The sequence below is a fragment of the Pongo abelii genome, chromosome 1 (genome assembly GCF_028885655.2).
Source record: "Pongo abelii isolate AG06213 chromosome 1, NHGRI_mPonAbe1-v2.0_pri, whole genome shotgun sequence".
Lineage (NCBI taxonomy): Eukaryota > Metazoa > Chordata > Mammalia > Primates > Hominidae > Pongo > Pongo abelii.
The window spans coordinates 84,399,512-84,415,918 of NC_071985.2; the positions used below are offsets into that span (position 1 = coordinate 84,399,512).

A 16,407-nucleotide genomic window follows, 5' to 3' on the forward strand; every position below is an offset into this window, starting at 1 on the left:
CACATGTATACATATGTAACAAACCTGCACATTGTGCACGTGTACCCTAAAACTTAAAGTATAATAAAAAAAAACCAGAAAATTTTAAAATATACCTATGACCTGGAAGCCCCAGTTTCAAGTGTTCCTGCCTTTCCAGATTAAACCAATGTACATCTTACATGTATTGATTGATGTCTCATGACTCTCTAAAATGTATAAAAGCAAGCTGTACCCCGACCACCTTGGGACCACTTGAGGCTGCATTACAGGCACATCCTTAACCCTGGCAAAATAAACTTCCTAAATGGATTGAGACCTGTCTTGGATACTTTTGGTTTACACTTGGTATTAGAAAAATCATACACTATTTGTTCTTTTGTGGCTAGCTTATCTCACTTAGTGTATCTTCAAAGTTCATCCATGTTATAACACATGTCAGAATTTCTCAAGGCAGAATGATATCCCATTGTATGTATATACCATATTATTTTATCCATTCATCCATTGATGGACACTTGGGATACTTCTACCTTTTGGCTACTGTGAATAATGCTGCCATGAACATGGATATATAAATATCTGTTGAAGTCCCTGCTTTCAATTCTTTTGGTAGATACTAGAAGTGGAATTGCTGGATCCTATGGTAATTCTTTATTTAGTGCAGTGGCATGCTCATGGCTCACTGCAGCCTCAACCTCCTGGACACAGGTGATCCTCCCACCTCAGTCTCCTGAGTAGCTGGAACTACAGGCATGTACTATTACACCTGGCTAATTTTTGTACTTTTTGTAGAGACAGGGTTTTGCCATGTTGCCCAGGATGATCTCAAACTTTTGGGCTCACAAGATCCACCTGCCTCAGCCTCCCAAAGTGCGGGGATTACAAGCGTGAGCCACCGTGCCTGACCTTAGGTTTAATTTTTTGAGGAACAACCATACTGATTTCCCATCCTGACTATCATTTTACATTCATCCCAGCAATGCACAAGGGGTTGACTTTCTTCACTTCCTCACTAATACTTGTTTTTTTTTTTTGTTTTTTTTTGAGATGGAGTCTCGGTCTGTCGCCCAGGCTAAAGTGCAGTGGCGTGATCTCGGCTCACTGCAACCTCCACCTCCTGGGTTCAAGTGATTCTCCTGCCTCAGCTTCCTGAGAAGCTCAGATTACAGGCATACGCCACCACACCTGTCTAATTTTTGTATTTTTAGTACAGACGGGGTTTCACCATGTTGGTCAGGCTAGTCTTGAACTCCCAACCTCGTGATACGCCTGCCTCGGCCTCCCAAAGTGCTGGGATTACAGGCATGAGCCACTGCGCCTGGCCCTGTTTTGTTTTTTTTAAATAACTGTCATCCTAATGAGTGTGAAGTGGTTTGATTTGCAATTCCCTAATTAGTTATGTTGATCATCTTTTCATGGGCTTAACAGCCATTTGTTTATCTTCTTTGGAGAAACCTTTGTTTAAGTCCTTTGCCCATTTTTGAATTGGGATTTTATTTGGTGAGTTGAAGGATTTTAAAATGTATTTATAATGGATTTTAATCCCTTACCAGATATATGCTTTGTAAATATTTCTCCCATTCCATGAGTTTCCTTTTCACTCTGTTGTGTCCTTTGATGAATAAACATTTTTAATTTTGATAAAGTCCAATTTATTTTTTGTTGCCTTTGCTTTTGGTGTTATATTCAGTATATAATTGCCAAATCCAATGTCATGAAGGTTTTCCTGTTTTCATCTAAGAGTTTTAGCACTTTCATTTAAGTCTTTGATCCATTTTGAGTTAATTTTGCATGTGGCTATCTTAAAGATAAATCGTGTTGGGAAAACTGGATTATCCACATGCAAAATACACCATTTATTGAAAAGATAAATGCTGTTGGGAAAACTGGATTTTTTTTTTTTTTTTTGAGTCAGAGTCTCACTCTGTCACCCCAACTGGAGTGCAGTGGCACGATCTTGGCTCACTGCAACCTCAGCCTCTCGGGTTCAAGAGATTCTCGAGCCTCTGGCTCTTGAGTAGCTGGCATTACAGGTGCCCGCTACCACACACAGATAATTTTTGCATTTATAGTAGAGATGGGGTTTCACCATGTTGGCCAGGCTAGTCTCAAACTCCTGACCTCAAGTGATCCACCCACCTCGGCCTCCCAAAGTGTTGGGATTACAGGCGTAAGCCACTGCACCTGACCAAAAAAAACCTGGATATTTTTAGATTATTTATTTTTTAGATATTTAGATTTATCATTTAGGTTATTTATCTTTTCAATACATGGTGTTGGGAAAACTGGATATCCACATGTAAAAATGGAGAAAACTGGATATCCTTTCTCCATTGATTGACTGGTCTCGGCAACTTTGTCAAAAATCAATTGACCATATATGTGAGGGTTTATTTCTGGGTTCTTTATTCTGTATGTCTGTCTTTATGCTAGGACTACAGTGTTTTGATTACTGTAGCTTTATAGTTAAATTTTGAAATCGGGAAGCATGAGACCTTCAACTTTGTTCTCTTGCAAAATTGTTTGGCTATTTGGGGTACTCTGAGTTTTCATATACATTTTAGGATGAATTTTTCTATTTCTGAAAAAAAGTCACTGGGATTTTGACAGGGATTACATAATGAATCTGTAGATCACTTTGAGTAGTATCAACATCTTAATATTAACTGTTTCAATCTATGAACACAGTGCGTCATTCCACTTATTTGTGTATTCTTTAATTTCTTTCAGCAATGTTTGTAGTTTTCAGTTTACAAGTCTTTTGCCTCTTTGGTTAAATTTATTCACAAGTATTTTAGTTTTGATGCTATTGTAAATGGAATTTTTAAGATTTCCTTTTTAAATTTTACATCGAAATGCAGATAAATTTTGTGTGATTTTGCATCCTGCAACTTTGTTTTTTAGTTCTAACAGGGTTTTTTGGGTGGAATCTTTAGGGTTTTGTACATAAAAGATCATGTTGTCTATAAACAAATCATTTTACCTTTTCCTTACCGATATGACGGGCTTTTTAATTTGTGCCAACTGAACAGACTGGTCCCAAATATGCTTCCCTGATCACTGATGAGGCTAAATATATTTTTATAAGGAAGCATTAATACCAGTCCCATAATAGTAAAATTTACATATGATGTTCAGATAAATATAAAGTCCTAAGTTTCAGACTTCATCTCTAAATCTTAGGGTCTCATTCCCTCTCTTCTGTTCCTAATGAATGCTATAGTAGAAAACTTTTGAAGACTAATTTGCTACAGCATTAAGCTTAAGCCTTTCTATTAGTCTTTCAAATGCACAACATGATTTTTAACCTTTATTGGTTTATAAACACCTTTGAGAATTGGATGAAAACTATGAAACTTCAACTCAGAAAAAAATGGACGCATGAAGTTTTGCATGTATCATCAGGAGATGTGTGGCTCTCCTAAAGTTCAACCATGAGGCTGGGTGTGGTGGCTCAACCCTGTAATCCCAGCACTGTAGGAGGCCTAGACGGGTGGATCACTTGAGGCCAGGAGTTTGAGACCAGATTGGGCAAGATGGCGAAACACCATCTCTACAAAAAATACAAACATTAGCCAGGTATGGTGGTGCACACCTGTAGTCCCTGTACTCAGGAGACTGAGGTGAGATGATTCATTGAGCCTGGGAAGTCAAGGCTGCAGTGAGCCATGATTGCACCACTGCACTCCAGCCAAGGAGACAGAACAAGACCCCGTCTCAAAAATAAATACAGGTGGCTGGGTGCAGTGGCTCAGGCCTGTAATCCCAGCACTCTGGAAGGCCGAGGCAGGTGGATCACTTGAAGTCAGGAGTTCGAGACAAGCCTGGCCAACATGGTGAAATCCCGTCTGTACTAAAAACACAAAAATTATCCAGGTGTGGTGGTGCAGGCCTGTAATCCCTACATGGGAGGCTGAGGCAGGAGAATCACTTGAACCTGGCAGGCTGAGACTGCAGTGAGCTGAGATTGTGCCACTGCACTCCAGCCTAGATAAGAGTGAGACCCTGTCTCAAAAACAAAACAAAAACAATAAAGTTCAACGATGGACCTCTTACAGATACAATGTGGATTCACTTTAGTCAATCCTATTTCTATTAAACACATAATCTCTTTCTATATTTTAGTTTTTTTCACTGCATACTAACTCCCACATCCTACCACTTTGTTCCCAACTCAATGCTTTTGATCACTGCTTGTGTCCTAATTGAATTTTACCTTTTCTTCAAGGTCCACCTAAAATTTCCAATTCTTCCAAGATATTTCTCCAACCCACTGTCTTCTCTCCCAAAAGTATCATTCACTCATTCGATAAATACATATTGTGCAGCTTCTCTGTCCTAGACGATGTTCCAAAAGCTGAAGATTGCAACAATGAATACAGTCTCTGTCCTAAAAAAACAGTGCTCAGCCAGGAGCAGTGGCTCACACCTACAGTCCCACTGGTTTGAGAGGTCAAGGCAAGAAGACTGCTTGAGGCCAGGAGTTCAAGACTAGCCTGAGCAACATAGCAAGACCCCTAGCTCTACATGCGTGCACACACATGCACACACATACACAAGTTAGCTGGGCGTGGTGGCACACATTAGTTAATCAGCTACTCCCAGCTACTCAGGAGGCTGAGGTGGAAGGATTGCTTGAGGATTGTTTTAGCCTGGGAGTTCGAGGTCATAGTGAGTTATGATCGAGTCACTGCATTCCAGCCTGGGTGACACAGCGAGATTCCGTCTCTAAAAGAAAACACAACAGTACAGGATTATCCAACTAGCCGATGAAACATGTATTTAGGGCACACATACACAGACTCAAGAGGGAAAACATTTGGAAAAAATAAGTTTTCAAAAATAATAATTAAAATATATTTTACCTTAGTATTTTATTTTTAATTATATTTGGGAAGAGACCTTATGATCTTCTCAGTGCCCAGGGTTTCTGAAGGTCTTCATCTAGTCCTGCTAGCCCAGTAGGAAAAAAAAAATCTTCTCCTAAAAACCTGATTCCTCTCCTGTTTTCTCTGATATGAATTTATTCAGGTATCTAAGAAAAAAATCTGGGAGCTGCCCCCCAATTCCTTCTTCTTCCCAGTCTTCCACACCCAGTCATCTTTGTATTTGACAAAGATCACTATTGCCTAAATGAGAAGAATGGCCTGAAGGGGACAGAATTGGGTATACAACTGGAGACCAGTTAGAAAGCTGTAATACAACTGGAGATAATGATGAACTGAATTGAAGTGTAGTAGAGGGGACTGAAAGATGTGTAAAAAGATATGAAAAGGGGGAAATCCATGGAACTTGCAAAGTAAACACGAGATAAAGAGGGAGTTACTGAAGATAGTTCCCTTATTTTTGGCTTGAAAACCAGTTAGATGGTGGTGCTACTCATTAAGAGAACAAGGGAATATTGGAGTTTGGGGAAAAGAACACAATGGATTGATTTTGGTATATCCACAGACAGACCATGTACCTTCTAAACACTTTCCTTACATATTTTTTAAAAAATAAAATCCTTTAAATTTACATACTATTATAACATTTTACATTCCAGAAAAACTAAGGCATGGTATAGTGAAGTAATTTGTCTAAAACTGCACGTCTAGTTAAATGGAGAAGCCAGGATTTGAACACAAGTAGTCTGACTCCAAAACTTTGTTCCCAACCCTATACAAACCTCACGGTAATTCCTGAAGGTAGATATTTTTACTTATACTTTACAGATTTAAAACAATGAGGCTCAGATAAATTAAGTAACTTGCTAAAATAAGGTAGCTTACATGTAGTGGGGCTAAACTTGAAATGTAAAGTTCATATTGTTTTAAACCTCAGAGTGTAAGCAGGGATTTATAATTCTCTTATAATCTTTTACAATGCCTAGCTTAGTACTAAATGTGTATTTAAAGAACAGTATTGGGCTGGGTGCGGTGGCTCACGCCTGTAATCCCAGCACTTCGGGAGACCGAGGTGGGTGGATCACTTGAGGTCAGGAGATCAAGACCAGCCTGGCCAAAAAGGTGAAATCCTGTCTCTACTAAAAATACAAAAATTAGCTGGGCATGGTGGTGCATGCCTGTAAACCCAGGTACTCAGGAGGCCAAGGCAGGAGAATCGCTTGAACCCTGGAGGCAGAGGTTGCAGTGAACTAAAATTGCGCCACTGCACTCCAGCATGGGCGACAGAGTGAGATTCCATCTCAAAAATAAATTAAATAAATAAATAAATAAAAATGAAGCACAGTATTGGCTGGGCATGGTGGCTCATGCCTGTAATCCCAACACTTTGGGAGTCTGAAGCAGGAGGACTGCTTTGAGCCCCGGAGTTTGAGACCCAGCCTGGGCAACAAAGTGAGACCCTGTCTCTACAAAACAAAACACAACCCCAAAGCAACAACAGTATTATTATTACTAATTCTACTAATAATGTAAGAACAGGCTTAGCTCCCATTCATCTTCCACAGAAAGTTACTTGAAGATGTACCACAACATCAAGTATAAACTAGAAACAAAAATGTGGGTTCAAGAGAATAGTAAAATTAAGTCCCAGGACAAAAGTTTTGCTATTGTATTAGAGATTGGAGGAGGTCAGTGAGCTTTGGGAGAGCAGTCCTCATGGGGAAAGCTTTGAAACCTAAAAATTAGTACAACTAAGAGCTTAGAGAATTTGGGAATATGACAAAGAAAACTAGTAGAATCTAGAAAAGATGTTATCTGAACTTGTGTCTAGCACTGTTCCTTTTTTTTTTTTGAGACGGAGTCTTGCTCTGTCGCCCAGGCTGGAGTGCAGTGGCGCGATCTCGGCTCACTGCAAGCTCCGCCTCCCAGGTTCCCGCCATTCTCCTGCCTCAGCTTCCTGAGTAGCTGGGACTACAGGCGCCCGCCACCATGACCAGCTAATTTTTTTGTATTTTTAGTAGAGACGGGGTTTCACCGTGTTAACCAGGATGGTCTCGATCTCCTGACCTCGTGATCCGCCCGCCTCGGCCTCCCAAAGTGCTGGGATTACAGGCGTGAGCCACCGCGCCTGACCTCTAGCACTGTTCTTAAACAAGGGGCATAGTGTCATGACATCATTACCCTAGAAAAGGAAGTGTATCCTAGCAGTCCATGGTTGTAAACATTTACACAGGAATAACCTGCTTATTAATATATTTCATATTTTCTTATTTTTTCATATTTTAACATCTCTGAATGGGATTCATCTTACAATCAATGGTGTGTCATGGTTTAATTAGTTATTTTTTCCTTTTTAGTAGTAGATAAAATAATGATGCATCTTACAATGAATAGCATGTTGCATTTGATGAATTGTGTGTGCCAAGTACTGCTTGTAATGCTTTATAATATACTTTTCCTCATTCAATCTTCATAGCTGATGTTACCACCATTTTGAAGGCTCAAAGATGCTAAACAATAGATTCTAGGACTGCTGTCAAGTAAGTGGCAGAGCAAGAATTTAAAATCAGGTCTGATTTCCAAGATCATGCTCTTATTGTTATCTCAGCACTTACCTTGGGTGACACAAAGGTGAATAAAAACCTATCCTTGTCTCAACTGCTCAAATCAAGGTCTAGCTCAAATATGATCTTTTTGAAACCTTTCCAACTCCCCAGGAAGAATACATCTTGTTTTCATCTGTACCCCCTCAACATTTTAAGAATACCTCTATAATACCTATAATCTTATTATATTATATAGTCTCCCTGGGCCCTTGGAAGTCAGGAATATTCTCTTAACCATCCTTTTGACCCTACAGTGCCTACCACTGTTCTTGACATATAGTAGAAGCTCAATAATGTTTCTTAAAAAGGAGACAGGGTCTCTGCTGCTAAGTCTAGGAGACAAGAAATGCACATAAAGCTAAAAAAGGTCAAAAGTAGTGTTTAGGAGAATTATATATTTAAGTGCAGTAGAGTTTAAAAGAACCAATGAGGGCCGGCCACGGTGGCTCACGCCTGTATTCCCAGCACTTTGGGAGGCCGAGGTGGGTGGATCTGAGGTCAGGAGTTCAAGACCAGCCTGGCCAACATGGCAAAACCCCGTCTCTACTAAAAATACAAAAAATTAGCTGGGCCTGGGGGCGGGCACCTGTAGTCCCAGCTACTCGGAAGGCTGAGGCAGCAGAATGGCTTGAACCCAGAGGCAGAGTTTGCAGTGAGCCGAGATTGTGCCATTGAACTCCACCTGGGCAACAAGAGTGAAACTCCATCTCAAACAAACAAACAAAAAAACAAAAAAAAAAACACCAATGATAGGAAGTACAAGAGGATACAGCTCAGCCAGCTTCCAGGTTTTCTCACACACACACACACACACACACCCCCCAGTGTGAAAAAGCTGAAACCGTCTACAATGGCTGAAACCACGCTGCTGAGGCATTTTTGAATTTTAATTAGTTACCAACACTTATAAATTAAGTTTCACATAAAACCCAGGATTTCTGGATTTTCCTGATAAATGAAGACATCTCAGAAACTGGGTGCTCATTCTCCTAGAGAAATGGGTTGGATTTGGGTATCAAATCCTTTCAGATAAACTTAATGCTCACTTATCCATCGTAGTACCTTCCACCATTTTTTTAGGCTCAGCTTGCATAAGATAATTTATATTCTCTCGCCAGTCTAGGCATCTGGGTTTAAGACCCCTTCTGTAGATACATTACTCACTGCAATATTACACTATGAATTTTCAGGCATCCGTGCTTTGACTTCCACTTTGCCTAGAAAGTCCTTTGCTTTCTCCAAAAGCACTCCTACTCCCCTAAGACACTGCTTCAATTCCTTTCATTAGCTTCTTCTGACCACCCTCTCAACCGTGTCACGCAGCACTGTGGTAATACCTCTATTAAAACCCTTATCAGAGCGTATGCACAAGCTTCTCCTCTTCGCGCTGACATTCGCTCCTTGAGGCCAGCGGCCCACAACTAACTCATTTCGCGGCCCCAGCTTCACGTCCATGCCCTAGCACCTACACCCAGTCGTTCAGTACGTTTGCGGAAGTCAGTCTTCTTACTTCACGGCAAACCCAAGCTAAACTTATTACGACCACAGAAGTGGGGCTGAGGTAGAAGAAAAGACTATCCCAATAATTGTATTCTGGCCGAGAAAAAGGCGCGCGCCAGCACCCCAATCAGTAAAAACTACCGGGCAAAGTTCGCCTCCGCCACTATCGTGCTCTGGGTCTGAAATAGTTCCAATTCTCGCGAGATTCGGCCTGACTACTAGCCCTTCAGCTCCAGCGACTTGCGAGTTGGTTTCCTCTAGATTCTCGTGGCCACACCTTTCTCCGACACGAGCCTTTCCGGTGCTGTGCCCCGGAAGCGGAAGTGCGATCTTCGGACTGTCAGAGTTGGTCTGTTACTCGGTGGTGGCGGCGGAGTCTACGGAAGCCGTATTCGCTTCACTTTTCCTGGCTCTAGAGTGCATTCCCCCTGGCGGGTGGGAGTGCAGGGACGAAGGTGCGAGATGAGCACTATGTTCGCGGACACTCTCCTCATCGTTTTTATCTCTGTGTGCACGGCTCTGCTTGCAGAGGGTGAGAGCGGGTATTTCTCAGACGTTTGATAAGTCCCCGGGAGGAAGGGCCCCGGGGTCCCTTGTGCCACCAGGGGAAAGATCGTGAGCCTTACTTGCTTGAGAGGCTCATCTACTCTACTCCAGGGAATCTCTGGGCAACTCGTGAACAGGAGCAGGAGGGGAGTGTGCAATCGATTGCCGAGTTTTCTTTGGTCTCAGGTAGATTTCACTTGCGTATTTGTGGAGACACCTTCACATCATGTTACTGTTGTTTTGGCTGAAGAGTCAGTTGTATTAGCCTTTGAAAAAAGTTAACTATGGGTAAATACAAAGCGAAAAGTTGGAATCCCTCCTTCTCCAACAGTAACCACTTTGTTTGTTGTGATCGTTCCAGTCATTTCTCTATTAACATGTTGCTTTTAATGTTTTAGGCATAACCTGGGTCCTGGTTTACAGGACAGACAAGTACAAGAGACTGAAGGCAGAAGTGGAAAAACAGAGTAAAAAATGTGAGTATGGCAACACATTAGAAATAATTTCAACACGTCAAGCTCATTAAGTCCATGTTCACAGTAAATATTTTAAGAGCACCAACTGATACAAAGATGAACCTGACTTGAAGCCTATTTAGAAATACAAGACTTTTATGCAAAATGTGTAATACCAACTAGAGGGAAGTGAGGGGCATAGCAGATACATGTTATCTGCTGTGGTGGTTCTAAAGAAAAGGTTCAGGCTGGCGCAGTGGCTTGGCTTACTCCTGTTAATCCCAGCACTTTGGAAGGCTGAGGTAGGACTGAACTTAGGGGTTTGAGACCAGCCTAGGCAACATAGGGAGACCTCGTCCCTACAGAAAAAATTAGCTGGGTATGGTGGTACACACCTATAGTCCCAGCTATTTGGGAGACTGAGGCATGAGGATCCCTTGAGCCCAGGAGGTTGAGGCTACAGTGGGCCACGATGGTGTCACTACACTGCCTCCTGGGCCATAGAGTGAGACTTGTCTTTAAAAAAAAAGAAGAGGTTTCATTCAGTTGTGAGGAACCATGGTAGCCTTCATAATGCTGATGGCCTTGCAGTTCCTTGTGGATAGTTAGAATTTGGATAGAGAATGAAATGGGGAAAGGAAATTCCAGGTAAAGGAAATAACATATGAGCAAAAATATGGAAATCTTAACATTTAAAGCATGTTTGGAGGATGATATGTCATTATGACTGGTGTCAAGGTAAGTGGTGTCTTCAGAGATAAGCCAAGTTTCAGTTGGGTTAGGAAGTTGAAGAGGTGTTTAAGGAAAAGATTAGAAACAAGAAGGGTTTGTTACCTTTGAAATAAAGCAGGAATTCCACAGGACTCAGCTAAAGATACAGGGTGAATCGTTCCTTATAGGCCTGATTTAGTTTTCTCTGTTCTTTTCTTCCTTATTAAGGATTAAATATAACTTTTGTTTCTTAGAATTCCTACAGCTTTCTGTATTCTGTGACTTTTTCTTATATCTTCATAGGGGTTTGAAGTGTTTTTCTTAAATTACCACATTTGATCGACACAGCAACCATTTGTGGTCACTCGTATAAATATTACCTCCATGTCATAGGAAAGAAAATTGAGCTTCAGGATGATAATGACAACTTACGTCACAGAGCAAACAAAGAATTAGAGACCAGACTTAGGCTTTTAAAATTACAGCTTACTGTTCCTTAATTTACTCAGTGTTGATTATGTACCTCAGCATATCTGGGCCAAACTCGTTATCTTTACCTTCACAAACATGATATTCTTTCAGGATTTCCCTATCTTGGTGATGGGCACCTCCATGCTTCCAGTAGTGTAAGCCAGAAACCTTGATATGCTTTATTAATTTGGCTCCAGGACACCATACTTCCGGTTTTGCTGCTCTCCGTCTTACTAGTCATCCTTTTTTTATTTTTTACTTACTTACTTTATTTATTTATTTATTTATTTATTTATTTATGTATATATTGAGACAGGGTCTCACTCTGTCACCCCCCAGAGCTCATTGCAGCCTGGACCTCCCAGGCTTAAGCAATCCTCCTGCCTCAGACTTCTGAGTAGCTGGGACTACAGATGCATACCACCATGACTGGCTAATATTTTGGAGAGATGAGGTCTTGCTCTGTTGCCAGGGCTGATCTCAAACTCCTGGGCTCAAGCGATCCTCCCAACTAGGCCTCCCAAAGTGCTGGGATTACAGGCATGAACCACAGTGCCCAGCCCTTACTGATCATTCTTCTGCAGTTTACTTGTTAGTTTCATTTCTTGACCTCCTGTTGTTGGGGGTGACACAAAATTTAGTTTTTTTCTCTACATTCACTTCCTTGGTGAATTTATCTTTTGGCTGTATTGGCCAGTGACTCCCAAATTTATGTCTGTGGCCCTCTCTTCTTAATGCAAGATTCATATATCCACGCATCAATTTGTTATCTCAGCTAGAATGTTTGGTGGACAGCTCAATCCCAACACGTCCCAAATTGAATACTTGTTCCTCATGTCTAAGCCCGTGTCATTTGTAGCCTTCTTTATCTTGGTTAATGGCATTTCTGTCCTTCCACTTGCTCAGGCCATAATTCTTGTGTAGTTATCTTTTACTCTTCTTACAACTCACATCTAGTCTGTCTGCAGATACTGTTGGATTTCCTTTTTGAAGAAACACCCCAAAGCAGTAAAGGTTCAGAAAGCTTCCAATATCCAGAATCTGACCACTTTTCATTAGCTCCAGTGTTAACCACTGTGGTCTAAGCACCATGATCTTTTGCATGGAATATTGCAGTAGTCTCCAACAAGTGTTCCTGTCTCCCTGAAGTCTGTTCTCAAGATGACAGCCAGAATAATCTTTTTAAAAGCCTATTTGATCATGTCCCTTTCACTCAGCAGAAAAGCCAGCATTCTACAGATGCTTCCTTTTTACCACTCTGGTATTCCTTCTTCTCACTTACCCTGCTTCACCCACACTGTCCAGCTTGCTGTTCTTTACACATACTAGCCATACTCTTGTGCTGGGACCTTTCTAGTGGTGATTCCTTCTGCTTAGAAATGTTCTTCCCTACAATATGTGCTGGGCTAATCCTATTACCTTCTTGAAATCTTTGTTCCAACATCACCTCTGACTCTTAAGTTGACTATTTAAAACTGCAAGGCGGGGCGCGATGGCTCATGCCTGTAATCCCAGCACTTTGGGAGGCTGAGGTGGGTGGATCACGAGGTTAGGCCTTCGAGACCAGCCTGACCAACATAGTGAAACCCTGTCTCTACTAAAAATACAAAAATTAACTGGGCATGGTGGCACATGCCTGTAATCCCAGCTACCTGGGAGGCTGAGGCAGGAGAATTGCTTCAACCTGAGAGGTGGAGGTTGCAGTGAGCCGAGATTGCATCACTGCACTCCAGCTTGGCCAACAGTACAAGACTCTTGTCTCAAAAAAAATAAAAATAAAATAAAATAAAACTGCAACCTGCCCATCTCCCCTACTCCTAATATTCCTTACCCTGTTCTATTTTTTTCTGTTCCTTTTATTTCTAATATACTATATGATTTACTTATTTATCTTGTTATTGTTTATTGTGTATTTCTACCTGCTAGAATGAAAACTCCACTAGGGCACGGTTCTTTGTTGTTGTTTACCTATGTATCCTGTTTACCTAGAACACTGACTGGCACATAGTAAATGTTTAATAAACATTTGTTGACTTGAATGCTTTCTTCTTTTGCCCCATATATGCAGTCCATTACCAAGCCCTATTGTTGTTTTCCTGAATAGTTTTCAGATCATTTCACATCTCTCCATTTCTCCCATCACCACCTAGTCTAAACTTCTATTATATTTCATTTAATCTGCTGCAGTAACCTCCTCTCTGGTCCACCTGCAGCCACTCAAATTTGCCCCCTATAATGCATCCAGGGTAATTTTTTAAAACACAAATCTGATTATGTTACTTGTCTTTCTTAAAACCTTTCAATTTCTTCACATTGCTTTAGGATAAACATGTGGCCTGTAAGGTCCAGCACAGTACAGTACCACCCTCCCTTCTCCTGGCTACATCTTGTATCATATTCTCTCTTGCTCCCTATTCTCTATTCATTCATGCCTTTTTTCTGTCCTCTGGGCTAGTCTTATGGTTTCCTACTACAGGCACTTTGTATCTGTTGTTCCTCCTACCTGGAATAATTTTCCCTTCTCATTTTGTTTAGTAAACTCCTACTCATTCTTCAGATCTCAAAGCCTTATCCAGTTTCCCAGATAGGGCCAAATCTTCCTATCATAGTTTATGATTTATCCACATACCTCTCCTTAGAGTGGTTGTCACAATTGCAGTTTTACCTATATATGATTATGGTCATCAGGGTAATGTCACTGTCCTCAACAAAACTGTAATTTCTATGAGGACAAAGGCCATTGTATCCACAGTACCTAATGCAGTGCCTGGCACATATTAGATATTTGATAAATGAGTATTGAATAAATTATCTGTGTAGCATAACATTACATATATTCTTTGTGAAAAATTGTTCTACTGTGATCCTATGCTAGTTGGCAGCATGCAATGGCATCCCTGTATACATTTCTTCATGTCGTTTATATCATTGAGTAGTTTTATGAAATACAAAACAAATTTAGCTTCAAATTTGTTTGAATATTCTTATACCTTAAATATTTATATAATATGGATTTGCCCTATAGATTTTGAGCTTCACTGGTATCTACAATATTGCCTTGTCTTTAATTATTTACTTTATAGAAATAAATGAAAAGTCTCTTTCACTGTACACTGCAATTCAAAGTAATACAGTTGAGGCCAGGCGCAGTGGCTTACGCCTGTAATCCCAACACTTTGGGAGGCTGAGGCGGGTAGATTGCTTGAGCTCAGGAGTTCAAGACCAGCCTGGGCAACATGGCAAAACCCCATCTCTACAAAACATACAAAAAATTAGCCTGACGTGGTGGCATGCGCGTGTGGTCCCAACTACTTGGGAGGCTGAGGTGGGAGGATTGCTTGAGCTCAGGAGGCGGAGTTTGCAATGAGCAGAGAGGGGAGATTGGGCCACTGCATTCCAGCCTAGGTGACAGAGTGAGACCCAGTCTCTAACAAAAACGAAACAAAGTAATACATTTGCCAGTTTACACATCTATAGTTGCAATTTTACTATAATTTCTTCATATGCTTCCTTTGAAGGTAAGTATGAGGTAGGTTGATGATTGGAATGACTCATGGCATTTCTTGTGGTCTTAGGTCCTCTACTCTGGATAATCTACCAAAACTCAGTGAGCATGTATTATTTTTATTTATATGATCAATCGACATATTTGATTGCTTGCTATGTGTTTAGTTTACCATAGTAAGTACAATATGAAATCAGCGGCCACAAATTCTGTATTCTGGAATGTATAATCAAATGCACAGCTATTATATTTAGCATGAGGAATATTAAAAAGGAAAAATATAAGGTAAATTTCCTCTTTGAACAAATGTCTTAATTGCAAATACAGAATTCCTTCTGATACTTTGTATTCAGAACGTAGTATGAATTTAAGCAAGGGAAGTTTGTAGGGTTTTTGAAGAATGTCAAAAATATAAAGAGGTTTGAATCAGAATTTGATATACGTTATTTTGCTTGTGCTGATCTGGTCCTTGGCATTTTTAAAAGAATACTGGTGTCCAAAAAGCAGTCCTACTGAGCTGCTTTTAACAAAAGAAAATGCTTTCTTAAGGGTAGTGAGTTGGTTGACTCAGGTGGTCACTGGGCTTATAGATGTATTCTAAATATCAGTAGGTCTTCTTTTATTGTGTTACTATTATAATATATACTAATGAAAGGATACTTCAATAAATGAGAAAAATTAAAATACAGTATATATAACTTGATTCTTGTAACACAGTTGTTTATTTGAGAGCATTTACTAAGTATAAATTGCTGTGAAGTATGAGGTATTTCTGTTGTTTACGGTAAAATAGGTTAAATCTTTTAGAATAATTTATAAACTGTTTGGCAGAACTCTGGAATTTAGAATGCAGGAATACAGATCGTGGACAGAAATGTGTTTCATAGTAGACATCTTTTATTTTTGTCAACTCTGACATTTCTACTTCTTGTTGTCAGGTGAGATTCTGATGAATAAATATCCACACCAAGGTTTCATCACAACCTCATGAAGTTTGAAAAACATTAGATTAATTTATCCCTAAAAACAATTTATCTAGTCTCAATCGGGTCTGCTAGAAGATCAGACTAATGTTTATGGAATTGTCTTATGTTTCTATTCTCTAGCCTTCTGTCTTTTTATTGCCCTGTTTTCTATGCAGTCATGGTTAAATGCCAAGTAGTTGTGTTATAGTCCTTCTGGGGTGGGAAAGAAATATTTTTGTTTCTTTGTTTAATAATAATGATAAAGAACAAAACATTAAGTGTTTTCTGTCCATTTTGTCTTTTAAAATGTTATCCTTATAACATTTTAATAAAAATGTGTATTTTTTATTTATTTATTTTTTGAGACAGGGTTTCACTCTGTCACCCAGGTTGGAGTGCAGTGGCCCAATCATGGCTCACTGCAGTCTTGACTTCCTGGGCTTCTGTGATCCTCTCATCTCAGTCTCCTGAGTAGCTGGGACCACAGGAGTGCACCACCATGGCCGGCTGATTTTTGTAGCTTTGGTAGAGGCGAGGTTTCGCCATGTTGCCCATGCTGATCTCGAACTCCTGAACTGAAACGATCTTCCCATCTTGGCCTCTCAAAGTGCTGGGCTTACAGACCTGAGCCACTGCACCCGACATAAAATGTTATTTTTATAACATTTTAAAATGTGAAATTTGACATTTTTCTTTTATGATCTCTCACTAGTATGTTCATTCAAAATCTTTCTCTTTCCATGTACATGATGTTTTGTTTTATTTTGTTTTGGCAACAGG

General features: G+C 40.3%; 1 protein-coding gene and 1 long non-coding RNA gene across 2 annotated transcripts in view; one reads left to right on the plus strand and one right to left on the minus strand.

The window, feature by feature from the left end:
* Positions 1-1,001: 1,001 nt before the first annotated feature.
* Positions 1,002-9,263, minus strand: LOC134761947 (uncharacterized). The gene is made up of 2 exons (XR_010141216.1): positions 8,812-9,263; positions 1,002-4,710 (listed from the first exon to the last, which is right to left on the minus strand). It is a non-coding gene; the product is annotated as an uncharacterized LOC134761947 (long non-coding RNA).
* Positions 9,264-9,290: 27 nt separating this feature from the next.
* The window catches only part of TMCO1 (transmembrane and coiled-coil domains 1), a 43,966-nt gene continuing 36,849 nt past the window's right edge, over positions 9,291-16,407 (plus strand). The window contains 2 exon segments of the mRNA NM_001132497.1: positions 9,291-9,506; positions 9,919-9,996. Of these exon segments, the coding sequence (NP_001125969.1) occupies positions 9,437-9,506; positions 9,919-9,996 (148 nt within the window). The 5' untranslated portion in view covers positions 9,291-9,436.